This window comes from Heptranchias perlo, chromosome 28 (assembly GCF_035084215.1).
Source record: "Heptranchias perlo isolate sHepPer1 chromosome 28, sHepPer1.hap1, whole genome shotgun sequence".
Classification (NCBI taxonomy): Eukaryota; Metazoa; Chordata; class Chondrichthyes; order Hexanchiformes; family Hexanchidae; genus Heptranchias; species Heptranchias perlo.
In genome coordinates, this window is record NC_090352.1 from 27542715 (window position 1) to 27560742 (window position 18028).

The 18028-nt window shown below is 40.8% G+C and overlaps 1 protein-coding gene across 3 annotated transcripts in view; it reads left to right on the forward strand.

Annotated features, from left to right (window-relative positions):
• The window catches only part of git1 (G protein-coupled receptor kinase interacting ArfGAP 1), a 157082-nt gene that overhangs the window by 73580 nt on the left and 65474 nt on the right, over positions 1 to 18028 (forward strand). For 2 of the 3 annotated variants that reach the window (XM_068008268.1, XM_068008266.1), the window contains exon 9: positions 11192 to 11243. In XM_068008268.1, coding sequence (XP_067864369.1) covers positions 11192 to 11243 — 52 coding nt within the window. The remainder of the gene's footprint in view (positions 1 to 11191; positions 11244 to 18028) is intronic. The other variant, XM_068008267.1, reaches the window with a different exon arrangement.

Consider the following 18028-nt stretch of genomic DNA (forward strand, 5'->3'; position numbering starts at 1 on the left):
CAGTAAAAGTATCCAGTTGAACTTTATTTTTCCAACTGTACTTCAGGCTTTAAGTAATCTTTCCTAATCAGTGGCAGCCAAAATATAAGCTGACATTTATTCCAGATGCAACGTCTCACCTCCAATTCTCATCTCCACTTAACATTCATTCTGGACCATCTGTATGCTATTGTAATGAATTATCCCTTTTCATAATATCAGATGGTTCACCATTCGCTGCCATTCTGACTTCTCTATTCTCCACATTCGCATTCTGTGTGCAACACTGATTGGCTTCCATTCTTATTGCTTTGCTGCTCCTTCACCTCTGTAAACACTTAAATATGCAATTTTTAGTTGTATAACAGTATAATAACCTCTCTAATTTACCAGGGACCCTCTTAACAATCTAAGGCAGTTTATTCATTTCACACAAGTGTTCAGATGGTTCAGAACCACCTTTTCAAATGTTTTTGTGCTTTTTTTTTAGAGCATTCAAATTATGTACATTTGCTGTTCTAAATCACTGGAAGGGAATGACTTTTCTGTAGCTACATAATGGTGCCCCATGTAAAGTGGGACTGAAGATCTGTTGGACAACTTTAGAACATTTTCCAGTTCACTATTGTTTGAAATCGAAAATGCATTTTATTTTGATGTATTTTATGTGATTGAGAGCTTGTGGTCTTCACAAACTCTGTCAGTGTAAGCATTGACTACGGTGGCTTAGACTGGCTACTTGCTTTTAATTTTTTTAAGGCAATTCCCATGCTGGCTGTGTTATTTGGATTGGGGAGTAGTGGCAGCCTTTCCCAGGAGGGAAGAAACCAGGGGCGGGTGGAAGTTGTGAGAATTACCCTGAACCATTATCCATGCCCAGTAGCTGGCTCAGAAACCAGACTGCCTAGGGCTTGATCAGGCAGGGATTAAAGTCCATTATAGAGAGGCCTAAAGGACTAGAGGAAGATGGATTAAAAGTAGGGGCTTGTTTAACCACCAGACTAAAATACTGAATACAGATTCTCTCCCTCAATCTGAGTCACTGTCTCTTCTGCAGCATTGCAGTTTATTTATAGACATACAGAACACTTCATTAAATCTTGTCCACCTGCAGTTGTGATGGCCAGAGTCCAAAGGGATATGCATTGGATTATTATGCTTCTGGCATTTGGATCTTTTCAAAACACATCCCAACAGCTTGTAAGTGGTGTTCCATATAGAAATTCTAGTAATTAAATTTGGAACAATGTAACCTCTGAATGACTCTCCTGTCCTCAATCACTGTAGTTCAGGTATGCAGTGCTGGAATTTTCACAATGTCACTTATAATATCTGTAATCTAGTAAACCTTTCTCTCTTTCCCCACCACCCCCCCCCCCCCCCCAACCTGCATCAACTTTTATATTCTCAGCACTTCATTACTTTCTCAGGTTTGAACCGTTTAAAACATTCTCTTCAATTGTATCCTTATGGAAAGCTAGAACAGCATTAACTTCTTTTCATGCTGTTGTTTGCTTCCATATGACTGACTGGTATTCACTAGTGCTGCTTTCCCTGTCAAGGTGGTGCTACCCATTTTGTTCTGCAAGGTTCTCTGGAGTAACAGAAAAAATGTCCTGATTTTTTTTTAAATATAAGGTTATGTTAAGAATAAGTTTCCTTTTAAGAGACATTCATTTAAAATGGCCAAATCACGTTCTGGTACATTTTAATTTGTTCTGAAGATGTTGTAACTACCTATCTACATTAAATTTAGTGTATGGGGCATGTTTCATTATTACTCATGGGTTTTTTCAATGTTAAAGGTGTCACACTGTGTAACACAATAGCTGCTGTTTTATAGTGAGACTGTATCATCCTGTGATTTGTGCAGTTTGACCACTGGATTGCTCAAGAGCTCTCTGAAATTCTTTTTGAACCACATTGTTTTTTATCTAACTGAAATTCCTAATGTCCAAAATAAGGCTTCAAATATTTTTTTTTAAATTATTCATTTGGAATTTCCTTTTTGTTTTTTAATGCCTTCATTTAAAGATTTTACTTGAAGGCCTCAGCCTTTCCCAAAAGTCTTCCCAAGGACTTGGTATTTTTGCTCAGACCTTTGTGAAATTTGGATTGCGCAATGTACCTAATTTTTCAGGATGCAACAGTATTGTTTAGTCACCTCTATTGATGGAATGGTGTTCAGCTTCTAGCCAATTCTGCCAGTAGCTCTTCAAGTAATTTTGAAAAAGAAGCCAAATTAATGAGGTACAATTTATATTGAGTGAGATTTAAAAAAAACACCCGAGAGACTGTGTGTGAGTGAGAACTGTGAAGCCAACTAATTATCTCCACCTGACTGTTGGGAAAGGCCAGTGCTAATCTCTGCCTTTCTCTGTCTCATAGGTGTTAGAATCTCTGTCTCTCAAACAGACACTGTCTTACCTCATCTAATTTATTTTAAAAAGTTGAATTTTATTAGCACATAAAGCCTCTTTGAGGAAAACAGGAGGGACGGAGAGGAGGAAATCTCTTTCTCTTTCTCTCTCTTACTATAGTGGTTAAATAGTTATGGTTATAGTAGTTAAATGTAATCAAATTAGATTTATCTAAATGCTAAATTATGGAATGAGGTTCGAACACAATCCCATGTGTATATATAAATATAGCTATTATATATTAAAAACAAGTGACTGGTCTCAACAGGCCTATGGTATTGCACCTGTAGAGGGTGCTGTGAGCCCAAAGTTACCGAGCCACCCAAAGGAAAGATGTAGAAACGCACATTTGAAGCCACAGGTTAAAGTTTCATGTTTGGGGAAAAAAAATTAAAAATCGAATAACACATGGAGGGGTGGGGGGAGGCTGTTTGAATTGGAATGGGCTTCATGCAGCCAGTCGTATGGAAAAGTAGCAGCTAAATGAGTCAACGGAAAGGATGGCACCACTAACCCCACATCTGAACAGGGAACCAAAGTAGCAAAACTGAAGAGAACAAGTTCCAAAGTTCAGCGGCAAGGCAGCAATAGGGAACTAATAGGGGTCCCAAAGAATGGTCACAGTACTTTAGAAGCCAAGGACCGAAGAATGAGTGAGGGCTCAAAAACGGAACAGGAAACAAAGACTGAAAACTGACGCAGAAGCAGTTCAGAGATGTTGGCGGCAAGTGAAGGAGGCCGAACAATAACTGTAGGAATCCCCTGTGAAACACATGACCTGCACGTGCACCACTAGGAAACAATTTCAGCGTTCCCCTTCCCAGCAGAGATACAAAGTGGCAGCTGGATCCCAGACCCCCCCCCCAAACCCGATAACCTAAATCTGTGGCTGGAGACTTCCTCTGGCACAGCTGCAAATTGGTGGCCAGTGAATACTACCCCCCTGTCAACCGCTCCCTGATGAGGCAGAAATAAGACCCTCCCACCTCACTGCTGCGTCACATTTTGATGGCTGGAACCCTCATCTCTCCTTTTCTCTTCTTTTCGCCCCCGCCCCCCCCCCCCCCATCTGAAGCACATAACCAGCACCCTTGCCCTGAACGTGCATAAATTGAGCTGCGGAGTTGCTTAGGCAAATTTCCTTTGTCCGTTCCCTCCATCTGGCCACTTCCTCCCCTCCCAACTCCTTTTTTTCTCTCTTGCCCCCCCCCCCCCCAATCCCTTCCTCGTCTCCTTTTTCCCCCTCCACCATCTCTTTCCTCTCCCCTCTTCCCCCTCCTCTTTCTCTCTGCTCACCTTTACTCTCCCCATCTCTTTTTTTTCCTCTCCTCCTCCTCTCCTGTCCCTAACAGTGCCTTTGGTCTTGACTCCCATGTGTGAAATGCCATGGGAGGTCGACTAGTATATTCATTAAAAATGGTGAGTGGTTGCAGCATTGTACTGGTATTATGCCCACTGAGCATCAAATGGCCCTTGCACACTGCCACTTCCCTCTCACCTCCTTTGCCCCCCCCTCCCTCTCATCCATTTAGGGCATTGACTTAAATGAAAACTCGACTTGTGGTTATCTGTGTGAAGAGTTGATCGATCATGTTTGAAAAGGTGGGCAGTTTGGAGCAAATCCTAAAGCAAAAAACTGCAGATACTGGAAATTCAAAACACAAACATTTCCAGCATTCTCTGTTTTGGAGGCTGAACCTCGAGGGAAATTTTAACTGTTCTGCCATCTTGTGGCCACATGTAGGATAATCATGAAATGAGCTACTGGAATGCTCAGGTTGTGGAAGTGAACACCTGATTACCCAATTTTAGTCATTAATTTAAAATGATTTTCACTGCTTTATGAAAATTTGGATTAATCATTTATTTTGCATTAATATAGTAACACATAGATTTTAGAACTGCCTTCATGCTGACTACTTTTGGATCCACTTCAATTATTTAAAACTATACACTTCAGAGCACCCACAAGATGAAATATATGCATACATTAAATTAGTAATGGCAGTAATTTTTGCGAAAGACCAGAACATCACACTCCTGACTAAATTCTCTTTCTTGAATCCGTTTAAAAATCCAGTGAAATTAGTGAAACCAGTAAACTGGCTTTATTGACCCTTTGAGTTTATATTTTCATTTGCACCTTAATGGTTAATAATTCTAGAAGATTAAACTTTACATAATCTAATGCCACAATAAGCCACTAGAGAAACAGGATGTTTATGGCTGTAAGTACCATTTGATAGCTTGAGCTGTGGATTTTCCACTTCTGCATCCCCAGCCTGTGAGTTTCTGCTTACTTGCTTTGCTGGGCAGAAAATCACAGGCTGGCAAACACAAAAATGGAAAATCATAAATGCCTAATTCACAGGATTTGGCAAAACATAGATGGCCTATAAATTGGCATTGGATGCTTTTAGCATGTTTTGAAACTATTCTGCATAATTGTATTTAGTAAGCAAGCTACTATCAAGTATACTGAGGAGGACTGCGACAAAATACAGGAAGACATTAATCAACTTGCAGAATGGGTGTGTAATTGTCAAATGAATTTCAATATAGATACATGTGAGTTGGTACATTTTGGTAGGAAGAATAAGGAGGCCACATACTCTGAAAATAAACAGAGTAGAGGAGCAGAGGGATTTAGGGGTACAAATACACATCACAAAGTAGCGAAGCAAGTTAATAGGACCATTTTTTTTAAAAAAGCAAACCAAGCACAGGGGTTCATTTCTAGAGAGATAGAATTGAAAAGCAGAGAAGTTATGCTAAACTTGTACAGAACTTTGGTTGGACCACACTTGGAGTACTGTGAATAGTTCTGGTCTTCACACTAAAAAGGATATAGAGGCACTGGAGAAGGTGCAAAAAAGATTTACTAGGATGATACCAGAAATGAGAGGTTATACCTATCAGAAAAGATTGAATAGGCTGGGGCTCTTTTCTCTAGATAAAAGAAGACTGAGGGGTGATCTGATAGAGGTTTTTAAGATTATGATGGGGTAGGCGTAGAGAAGATGTTTCCACTTGTGTGGGACACTAGAACTAGGGGCCATAAATATAAGATAGTCACTAACAAATCCAATAGAGAATTCAGGAGAAACTTCTTTACCCAGAGAGCGCTAAGAATGTGGAACTCGCTACCATAACGAGTAGTTGAGGCAACTAGCACAGATGCATTTAAGGGGAAGCTAGATAAACACATGAGGGAGAAGGGAATAGAAGGATATGTTGATGGGGTTAGACGAAGAAGGGTGGGAGGAGGCTCACGTGGAGCATAAACACCAGCATAGACCTGATTGGCTGGCTTGTTTCTGTGCTGTACATTCTTTGTGGTATCCTATGCAGTAACTTCAGATGATTAAAATTCAATCCTAATTAAGGTTGCTTTTGTTCTCTTGGAAAAATAAGACTTGATCTGTAAAGGGTTGTGCTGCAGTCTTTAAATACACCATATTTTAACAGAAGTGAAGCTGTATCTTATTTTTATCAGTATATGTATCCTGTGTGTTGTCTGGAATGGGTCTTTGAGGTGGTTGGGCAGCTGGAATTTCCCCATGGTCATGAGTAGCCTGTGGTTGAAACTATATGTAAAGATCAAGTGATTCTTGAGTTCCTTAGATTTCTTAATGAGGCAGTATCTTAATCGAAAAAATGTTTGGCACGCACATTTTTTGGGGCTAGGGAGAGCAGCCAGAAGCATAATTTGTCCTTGATGCAATTATATATCTTGACGTGATTTGTTTAATTTCATTGTGTGTTTAATGAGCACACAATAATGTCAGAAGATTTTTCCTGAAGATGGTGCCCCTTTTTAAGAAGTCCAATTTACACTAAAATTTATTTCTTTATAAATTAAAACTAATCAAACAACACTTTGTCTTTTTATTTGGAGTTGGGGAAAGAGGAAATATGCCATACATTAGTTCAGATTGATTCCCTTTCTTGTACTGACTTGATTCAGATTCGATTTAACACATGAAGTTATTGCTGGATAAAGAGTCCAGTCTATTTATAAGCCTGTCATGCTGCAATTATTTGTAATGATGGCCACCGTTTCCTGTGAATCATAAATTTCTCTGACTGTTAAAAGCTCTATTCATTTAAATGGATTTGAAAATTCTAATAGTCTGACCTTGGCAGTACACTGAATATAATTGTGATGCTGAAGTATACTTGAAATGCTAATGAACTCGAGTCCCATGTAAATAGGCTTGAAAGTCTGGGTGAATACAATTGACTGAGTCTGAAGTCAATATTGTGGGTGTATGGTACAGTTGCAATGGATGATGAGCTCTGGATATTTTTGTTTTTTTTTAAAGCCTAAAACATGGATGCAACAAATCAGACTTTTTTTTGTTGAAGTTGACTATAAATTGCACCCTTATTGTTTTCAGCATTAATGCAACAACACTTGCATTGGTTGAGCTGTTTTATATCCTAATCTGTCAATACCTCATGAGAAAGAAATGTGTTTAGAATTGCCTGAAAGTAACAAGAGAACCACAAATATTCAAAGTCTAGCGGCATCTTAGGTTATCGTAGGTTGTTTATTCTAACAAATTTTCCTGTTTTTCCTCCTTTGCATTCCTTGGAAAATAGAACACGGCAAAAATGCATGACCCAGAGGTATTTTTCATTTAGCTCTTCCATTTGTTTACGAAGTGTGCCAATATTATCTGAACTTAGAACTGTGTTTCTTGCCTGTGATTTGTTGCTTGACAAAGTACAACATAGTGAGACCCACTGGAGCCACATTGACAGTGTAGTTGAAATGCTTATGTTTGAATTGGTTTGCTCTTTAAATCGATTATCAAGTTATCTGAAGTACCTGTATACATCTTACTGTCTTCAGTTGAAAAAAGGTTTCTTCAACACAGCTACCTTTTTCTAAATGATTTTATTGAACAAAGCTGCAATTAAAATTTTTTATTCAAACCCTCTTCTAGCTAATTCTCTGGAATCCTTCCCCTCTTTTTCTCCCTTTCTGCTCCTCCCTGCCCTTCCACCCTTAAATAAATAAATTTCATTCACTCTCTATCCTTTTTATTGGCTCTTGGCTGTAGCTGGTTTATTTAGCTGGAAAATTTGGCAAAATGTTGGAAAGTTCTTCCAAGTTTTGACATCAATGATTCTCCACGCTCAGCTGAGATAACCTAGTTTTCCTACTTGGAGGAATGACACTGAACTGATGTCCACGATCTTGTGTGTGCCTGGTGAATTGGAGAGTCGGGCTGTGGTAGGACTTGACTCCCATCTATAGGTTGTGAAACAAGGCCCTGGTAAAAACACTGCAATAGCAGCTAATACAGGTTGTGCAATAGACGTGGAGCAGTGGTTGTCTAAATGTCAAGATTACAACATATGGCCACAGACCTTCCCTGAATGCTGAAGAAGGTCTGTACAGGCTACCAATGCAAAACCTGCTCACCCAAATTCAGGAAAAAAATTCCAGCTCTTTATTTTGCTATTCAGGAGTGGTAAGGGGAGAAATGATCTTCTGTGCCATTGCTGGCATCAAAACCACCTCCCTTACATTAAAGAGCTGCAAAAAAAAAAGCTGCTGCTGGAGGTAGCAGAAGCATTAATGTAAATCCAGCGCTGTAATGTTCATTTAAACATGAAGTATAAGCTGGTTACATTTTGAGTGTAAATGCCATCACTTGATTTGGAAACATACTGTGATTGAACTTTTTTTTTTAAATGCTAAAAACTGCCAAATTCAAAATGACAAAAGTGTCATTGAAAGCTTTAAAGCTCTATCGCTGTCCTTTTTTAGATTACCCCTTCTACTCCTAAGTGGGGTGTGATTTATGTTATGGTCGTGGTAGTCAACACTAGCTAACAATCCTAATGACATAAATATTTTACCAGCTTTAAAGCAAAAAGCTTAAAAGCATTATTTGATTTTGAAAGTTTTGCTTACAGCCACGTTCCGTACCTTCAAGTTGTACTCGTACAACATCCATGATGACATTTGGACTGCAAATACAAAAGCTTCAGTGTTGAAAAGAATCTTTCTTTTTAACGTGCTGTGGATCGTAAATCAGTAACTGTACCTTGATTTGGCAGAAGGAACACTTGGTGAAAATCCTTCAAAATCAGTCCACAAACAAGTGAAGGGTTAGGATTGATCAAATTACAGTGAAATAACATTTTAAACTCAGTTCTCAATTTAAGACATTGAGTGTGATTTGGTGGGTTGGGGGGGGAGAGAAGGGAGGGGAAAGAAAGAGAGAGAGAGAGAGAGAGAGAGGTGAAGGAGAGGAGAGAAATGTGCCACCCATATTTGGATGCAATTCAATGTTGCAATCTATTTTGGGGGAGTTGAGAGTAGTAAATGATGCATTAGGTACCAGTGATGAATTACTTGGCATTATACTGCTGGGATAGATTGTAACCTGACTAAAGCTCTTTGGAAGAATATCACCTTTTTACGTTAAGCATTAACATTTCAGCTGAAACTAGAGAATGTGATGTTTGAAGGTTGAAGTCAGTATATTAAAACTAAATGAGGCACTATGTAAACAGCAACAATATAGTCACTTTAAAGGACTGCTCTGTCATCGGTGGGACCTGTTCAACGCTACTGGTTGGTCACCACCAGGTGCCAATCCCACTAGCAATTTAAACACAATGCAGGCTCGCCATTAGGGGCTGGCTGAGCAACTTAGAGCTCGGTGAAGTTGTTCTGTTTTTGCTGGTTTCTACAGACCTTCCTCAGCCATTGGGGAAGGTACAGCTACCAGCTAATATTGCAAATTCAGACTTCAAGGCTGAACTAAACGCTATAGAAACCATGGTGAAATATAAGTTGTACTTTTTACAGCACCCAGAAACCAGAATTGTTGCAATGCCATTTTCCTGAAGAAGCGTGCAATATAAATGCACAGTTTTCGTAGAAAAACTGATTTCCTGGGATTCTCTTTTTTTGACTTGTAATCGGGATTATTTTCAGGTAATCACAGGTCACTGTTGACGACATTCAATGTTTTGCTTTTTTAAAAACTGAAAATATTGCACTTCAAAATCTTAATTGATCTCATTGTTGTATAAATATTATGTAATTAATGCACAGATTTATTTTGAGAATAATGGTTTCTAAATGCACATTAACATTTTTAATTTGGTTCTGCAGAAAATTAGTTTGTATAACTGCACTCTAAAATTTGACACTTCAGAAATTAATCAGAATTTTTCTTTTAATCTGAACTTGAAGGATATAAATGTATCTATTTTTAAACGTTTATTTTATAGCTATGAACTTAGAAATGTGATGGATCTTCGAATTACTTTACAACACCGTTTAAGTACAATATTAAAATAATTCCGGCTATTAGATGGCCCTTCTCGTTTTGTTGAAAGCTTGACTCATTTTGAAATCTGATTGCGACGTTCCATAATCCTCCATTTCCTTGCAGTCTCAAAACCCCAGATTCCCTTCTCATCCGCTCAGTAATATCCTTAACAAATGTACAATTATTCTCTGCCTTCTCCGCCAGCCACCCACACCCCTGTTCACCTCAACAAAAAAGGATTTCCTATTTAACTAAACAAAATTCTGAACTTAAATGGAGTGGAAACTGAAAAAAATGCTCATTTCAACTATTAATGCTTCTTATTTAAAAAATCAAAAATTCATCTTTGTTCATAAGAATTTTTGTTATACTTGTGTTCGTGCAGCCCATGTTTCAAGCAATCCCTGCCCTGCAATTTTATAATATATCAAGGATACTGCAGCTGGATACTTCAATGGGAACTAAACTCAGACCAGTGATGAAGTCATTCCTTTAATTATATTTCACTCCATTAAATTTTTTTTTAAGTGATTATTTTTCTTGTTAGAACACTGTGCTCATTGTTTGGGTAATCAGGATTACTATGGCATATTTTCCAGTTGATAGTTATGTTAAATTGGGTAGCAGGACAACTTGGCTGATGTGTAAAATCTTATCTCTTCCCCTCCCTTTTTCTCCCTTCTCCAAAAAAAATGAGCAGTGCATGACAACTTAGGCATGGCTTTATTGTGGGTCCTTGTATTGCGTGATTTACTAAAATTAGTACAAAAAGTACTCTCAGCAACCCATTTGATCTTAAGTGAGCACATAGTGCTCTGATTAAAGTAATAAACACTTGAGGAAAATGATAGTAAAGATGTAACTGGGTGCACAATGAAAGGAATTGCATTACCACTTGAATATATATTCCTTTTACCTCAGCACAGTATTTAGACAAAAGGGAATTGAAGTTTGTCCACCACTAACTAAATGCACAAAATTCATGGCACTTTTAAAAATGTAAATTGATAATTCCGAACTATTGCTCATTGTAGTAAGTGTAAAGATGATCAGTTCAACTGGGCATCTGATCACATTATAATTAGCAGGATGTTATTGACGATGGCTGCTGCTCTCATGGTACTTGATTGTATGCTGCCATGAGTAAAATTGCTCGAGCTTAGCACGATTTCAGTCTTTTAGTTCTACAGCCACTGGGCAACCATAATACATCTCTGCTTTAAGTTATGTACTTTTGCAATGACTACTTAAAGCTGGTCCACCACAAAACTCAGTTTCATGTGGTTTCAGAACATTGCTGTACTTCCAAATCTTTTGAGTCACTTGTATTCTAAATTAGAGAACACCTGTGAAGAACAGACCTATGTAAACATTAGTTCTTCAGGGATGTTTTTACCAAGCTCCATGTGAAAGTGAGACTATTTTTGTTATAGATGCATGTTTTCATTGACCTGGTGCCTGAGTTATGGTGTCTTTCATGTTTCTCTTCAGTAGCTTGGACTTGTCAGAACTGGCTAAGGCTGCCAAAAAGAAACTTCAAGCAGTAAGTTATGAATAAACAATTACTTCCGTATTGTTATGAGTAACATTTTTTCTCCCTGGCTACTGGATTTCCTTGTATAAATATTATGTAGATTAAGTTGCCTGTGTCCCAGAATTACCTTTACGGATAACATAAATATGGAAATCAGAAATAACAGAAAATGCTGGAAATGCACTTCAGTCAGCATCTGAAAAAAAATATTTCAGCTGGAGACTCCTTTGTCACATCTGCTGTATTTCCAGCAATTTAACCTTTTAATAGGTGAATGCCTTTCTTGGCTATAATATAAACTCTCTTGTTTTTTTCAATTAGCTGCAGTAATTTGTTGAAATAACCAGGAATAATATTCAATAATGAAATAATGGTACAAAATATTATATGTTTGCAAAAAGTTGCATTGGATTTTAGCGTGATAAAATAGAGAAATCGTTGAAAAAAAATTTGTGTAAAATAGTCTAATAGTACCCTTCATCTTGAGATCTATCTCAAGGTATTGTATAAGGGTGCAGAGAGCCTCAAACCTACATCTTTTCTGCTTATGAAAATTAAATACATATTTTGTGCTTCTATTACACTTGAACCTTTTTATGAGGCGTTTCTTCCTCATTGGTTATTGTATTGTGTGCCTTTTGCCGCCTTCTGGTAACTGTAGCTCAAATAGTTGTCCTGATAGAAAAGCTTAAATGGATCTGAGACAAATTTGACTCCATTTTGTATTCATTTGAATCGGAGTATTCCCACAGCAAAAACCTCACCTTTCACTTGATTATTGTCCACAGCTTAGGAACAATCTTAAGTGGCCACAGACTCCCACATGTTTGATATTGTACGGCCACATTTTCTACCAAAATGACCTGGAATTTAATTTTTTTCAATATTATGGAGATGCAGTGAGATCTCTCCAACTGATTTTATAGCGACTGATCTATAAATTTGCTGTTTTTTCCTCTTTTCTCTTCTCCTGTGGCTCACATTTCATTTGGTGCCTTCTGGTACCTTGCCGAAGTGGCCACTATTCATGTGTGAGTTCAGACGGTGAGGGTCTCTAAACCTTTCAATCTGCAGGGACATCATAGCCAAGCCGATCCTATCCTCTCAACATTTACAAATGGAAAGTAGCCAGGAACCCTGGAGCCCCAATTTAAAGTCTAGAGGCTAATGGTGTATATTTGTAACCGTGAACTTTTTGAAAAGCATTAAAATTTAGAAGACAAAACCTAAGCTCTGAATAATAAAAAAAAATTTAAATAGGTGAAAAATAAATTTAAAACTTATTTGAGAAATTTCTTTTCTCAAAGGGTGATAAATGTTTGGAATGATACGGTACGGTAGTGAACTCTCCTGACTACTTTGACTTCAAGATACAGTTGGATCCTAAGTTGATTGAGATGAAATAATAGAAGGATAGATTTGATGACCAGATGATGGCCATTGTATTTTTTAATGAAAAATTAAATAGATATTTGAAGGAAAATAAGATACAGAGCAATGAGGAATTATCAGGGCAGTAGGAATCTATTTGGATTGATCTATCAAAGAGACAGTGCAAACATGATGGGCTGAATGGCTGCCTTATGTGCTGTAAACTTCTATGGTTCTAAATGGACATGTCTTATGTTCTTTCTGGCTGTTTTCTGTTTGGTGCACCACTATTGACGTGGTTGCAGTGGGTACCTTGGCATATGAGGGAAAAGTGGACTCAAATCAGAGTTGTACCACTCCATGGTACAGCATGATGATATACAAGGCTACCTGTTGGTAATATTAAGTTTTGTAAATTTAAGCAAAACACTAACAAGTTTTGCCTTGTAAAATTATAAAATGTACCAGAACCACAGTTGTGTGACAAATGTAAGGAATCTTACAACACCAGGTTATAGTCCAACTGTTTTATTTGAAAATCACAAGCTTTCGGAGGCTTTCTCCTTCGTCAGGTGAGCAAGTGTGGGATTCCATGGAAGGTTACCGCATTTATAGTCAGAACAATACCTGGTGATTACAGATAATCTTTCCAACTGCCCGTTGTCAAGGCAATCAAAGTGTTCAGACAGAGTGATGTTACCTACAGGACCACCGAATACACAAACGGCCATAACAAAAGACAGACAGACAGAGAGAGAGAGAAACATCCGAAAGGAAGAGAAAGACAGAGAATGACCCGTTGTGTTAAAAACAGATAACTTTTTTCGCTGGTGGGGTTACGTGTAACGTGACATGAACCCAAGATCCCGGTTGAGGCCGTCCTCATGGGTGCGGAACTTGGCTATCAATTTCTGTTCGATTTTGCGTTGTCATGTGTCTCGAAGGCCGCCTTGGAGAACGCTTACCCGAAGATCGGTGGCTGAATGTCCTTGACTGCTGAAGTGTTCCCCGACTGGGAGGGAACCCTCCTGTCTGGCGATTGTTGCGCGGTGTCCGTTCATCCATTGTCGCAGTGTCTACATGGTCTCGCCAATGTTCCATGCTCCGGGGCATCCTTTCCTGCAACGTACGAGGTAGATAACGTTGGCCAAGTCACAGGAGTATGAACCATGTACCTGGTGGGTGGTGTCCTCTCGTGTGATGGTGGTGGCAGGAGAACAGCACCCACGACACCACACAACCCTGCCACGGCAACCTCTGCAAGACATGCCAGATCATCGACACAGACACCACCATCACACGAGAGGACACCACCCACCAGGTACATGGTTCATACTCCTGTGACTCGGCCAACGTTGTCTCCCTCATACGTTGCAGGAAAGGATGCCCCAGAGCATGGTACATTGACGAGACCATGCAGACGCTGCGACAACGGATGAACGGACACCGCGCAACAATCGCCAGACAGGAAGGTTCCCTCCCAGTCGGGGAACACTTCAGCAGTCAAGGACATTCAGCCACCGATCTTCGGGTAAGTGTTCTCCAAGGCGGCCTTCGAGACACACGACAACGCAAAATCGTAGAACAGAAATTGATAGCCAAGTTCCGCACCCATGAGGACGGCCTCAACCGGGATCTTGAGTTCATGTCACGCTACACGTAACCCCACCAGCGAAAAAAGTTATCTGTTTTTAACACAACGGGTCATTCTCTGTCTTTCTCTTCTTTTCGGATGTTTCTCTCTCTGTGTCTGTCTCTGTCTCTCTCTGTCTGTCTTTTGTTATGGCCGTTTGTGTATTCGGTGGTCCTATAGGTAACATCACTCTGAACACTTTGATTGCCTTGACAACGGGCAGTTGGAAAGATTATCTGTAATCACCAGGTATTGTTCTCTGACTATAAATGCGGTAACCTTCCATGGAATCCCACACTAGCTCACCTGACGAAGGAGAAAGCCTCCGAAAGCTTGTGATTTTCAAATGAAACAGTTGGACTATAACCTAGTGTTGTAAGATTCCTTACATTTGTCAACCCCAGTCCATCACCGGCATCTCCACATCACAGTTGTGTGAGGCAAAGGTGTCCAACCTTTTGGAACAGTTGGCTAGATCCATATGCCATAAGTAAATGGGCCACATATGATTGATTACCCTTTTGAGTCCAGAAGAGTCAGGATTATGGCCACAGGTTTACAAAGACTGAATAAATCAAGTTCTCTTTTTATTACATCCTCGTTCTCTACCGCCCACCGAAGTACCACGCCAAGTTTCTTACCAAGATACCTTCATTGCTATCCTCCCTTAGCCTCTGTACTGAGCGACTTCTCATCTTCAGTGATTTCAACCTCTATCTGAACTCTCATTGCTCTCTCTCCTCTGAATTCACTGCCTTCCAATCCTCCCTTAAACTCTCCCTCCATATAAACTCCCCTATCCTTATTCACGGCCACCCCCTCGACCGTGCCATCTCTCATGGCCTCTCTACTCCCGTCGTGTCAAACATGGATCAGGCCGTCTCTGATCACTTCCATGTATCCTCCTCCACCCACATCCCCCTTCACCCTCCCAAACCCACTTCCTTCTGTGTCCAGCCCTGGAACAAAACTCTTTTTTTCCCCCCCCAAGTCACTTACAAGTGCGCTTTCAAATTCTCAACTGTCTAGCCTTTGGCCCTCCATTTACCACGACATTTCTGCAGCTACTGATCTGCTCAATCGCACCCTCACCTCCACCTTTGATGCCCTTGTCCCCATTAAAACCATAACTCTTGTTCACCCTGGTCATTCCCCTGGCCTGGCCCTCATCTCTGCTCCCTTAAGTCCAAGGGATGCAGACTTGGACGTTTATGGCAGACAACTGGTTTAGCCATTCATCGCCAGATCTGCCTGGATCATACAAAGCACTATTGGGTCCTTCCCACCTCTGCCAAAACTGCTCACTATTCAGGAGCCTCCTTGAATGCAAAGATAATCCCTGACTTCTCTTCACTACAAACCATTGTCTTAAACCCCCCTCCCCTGCCCCCTCCACCCTCACCTCCAATGAAAAGTGCGAGGAGCTCATGGGCTACTTTGTCTCTAAGATTGAGACCATTCGTTGAGCTGCCTCTGCCGCTTCCCTCCCTCCCTTCTCCTAGCCCACCAAGCCAAACTTCCCCTAAGATTCCCCCTTGCCATCCTCATGAGCTCGCATCTTTCTTCAGTTTCTCTCTTATCTCCCCTCATGCCCTCTCCGAAATCATCTTGACCATGAGACCCATCTCCTGTTCCCTCAACCCTAATCCCACCAAACAGCTGACCACCCAATTTCCCTTCCTAACCCCCATATTAGCTGATATTGTTAACGGTTCCCTCTCCTCAGATACTATCCCCCTCCCCTTCAAATCTGCCTTCATCAACCTGCTGCTCAAAAAAACAACCCTTGACCCCTCTGTCCTTGCAAACGACCACCCTATCTCCAACCTCCCTTTCTTCTCCAAAGACCTTGAACGTGTTGTTGCCTCCCAAATCCATGCCCATCTTCCCCGCAACTCCATGTTTGAATCTCTCCAATCAGATTTCTGCCCCTGACACAGTACTGAAACGACCCTTATCAAAGTCGCAAATGACATCTTACGTGACTGTGACCGTGGTAAAATTATCCCTCCTCATCCTTATTGATCTGAATGCAGTCCTTGACATGGTTGACCGCACCATCCTCCTACAAAGCGCCTCCTCCATCGTCCAGCTCGGTGGGACTGCGCTGGCCTGGTTCCATTCTTATCTATCCAGTCGTAGCCAGAGAATCACCTGCATTGGCTTCTCTTCCCACTCCGACACCATTATCTCTGGAGTCCCCCAAGGATCTATCCTTGGCACCCTCCCATTTCTCATCTTTATGTTGCCCCGTGACGACGACATCCAAAGGCACAACATCGGATTCCACGTGTATGCTGATGACGCTCACCACCACCTCTTTCGACCCCTCCACTGTCTCTCATTTGTCACACTGCTTGTTCGGTACTGGATCAGCAAAAATTTCCTCCAACTAAATATTGGAAAGACTGAAGCCACTGTCTTTGGTCCCTGCCGCAAACGCTATTCTCTAGTCACTGATTCCATCCCTCTCCCTGGCCACTGTCTGAGGCTGAACCAGACCATTCGCAACTTTGGCGTACTATTTGATCCTGAGATGAGTTTCCGACCACATATCCACTCCATCACCAAGACTGCCTCCTTCCACCTCCGTAACATCGCTGGTCTCCGCCCCGCCTCAGTTCATCTGCTGCTGAAACCCTCATCCATTCCTTTGTTACCTCTAGACTCGATTATTCCAATACTCTACTCGCTGGCCTCCCATCTTCCACCCTCCATAAACTTGAGCTCACCCAAAACTCTGCTGGTATTCTAACTCAAGTCCTGTTCTTGCATCACCCCTGTACTCGCAACCTACATTGGCTCCCGGTCCAGGAGCACCTCGATTTTTAAAATTCTTATCCTCACCCCTCCCTATCACTGTAACCTCCTCCAGCCCTACAACCCTCCAAGATCTCTACGCTCCTCCAATTCTTGCCTCTTGTACATCCCCGATTTTAATCACTCTACCAATGGCAGCCATGCCTTCAGCTGCCTAGGGCCTAACTCTGGAATTCCCTCCCTAAATCTCTCCGCCTCTCTACTCCTCTCTCCTCCTTTAAAACCTACCTCTTTGACCAAGCTTTTGGTCACCTGTCCTAATATCTCCTTATGTGGCTCGGTGTCAAATTTTGTTTAATAACGCTCCTGTGAAATGCCTTCGAATGTTTTACTGTGTTAAAGGTGCTATATAAATGCAAGTTGTTGTTGAGATTCTGTGGTTTTTTCACTGGTGTTTTGGAAATCTCATTCTATGATTCTATTCATTTTTCTGCAAAATTTGAAATCCAGTGGTCTTTGTTCAGCTTCTAATGTACTTTGTGCTTTTTTTGAGTTATTGGACCATGCCATTTCCAACTCCTTCGCTTTTTTTTGTGTCTTTGCACATGCATCGGTCTCTACTTTTTCTTACTACTTTTCACTTTCCCTTTTTTTGTTCCTCTTACTCTTCTGTTTTTACTCTTATATCTGCAATCACAGTGGGAGGGAGAGAGGAGAGGCAGCAGCATGGAATCTTGGGCAGGTGGGTTAGAGGTAGCAGAACTGGGTCTTGGGCAGGTCCCCATTGGGAGGTGCAGTCTGTTGGGCAGGCGAAGTGCTGGCAAACTCAGGCTCAGCAGTCCCTGTGTGAGACTGTGTAAGGGCCATTGTTGCTTTGCTCCAACAGCAAATAAAAAGCAAAATGTGGCCAAAGCTGGAAATCTGAAACAGCATAAAGCTGCAAACACACAGCAGGCCAGCAACCGTCTCTCCAACACTTAGCACAGTGCCGCAGCTGAGGGAGGTAAGCAGTACAAATGAAAAGCACTCC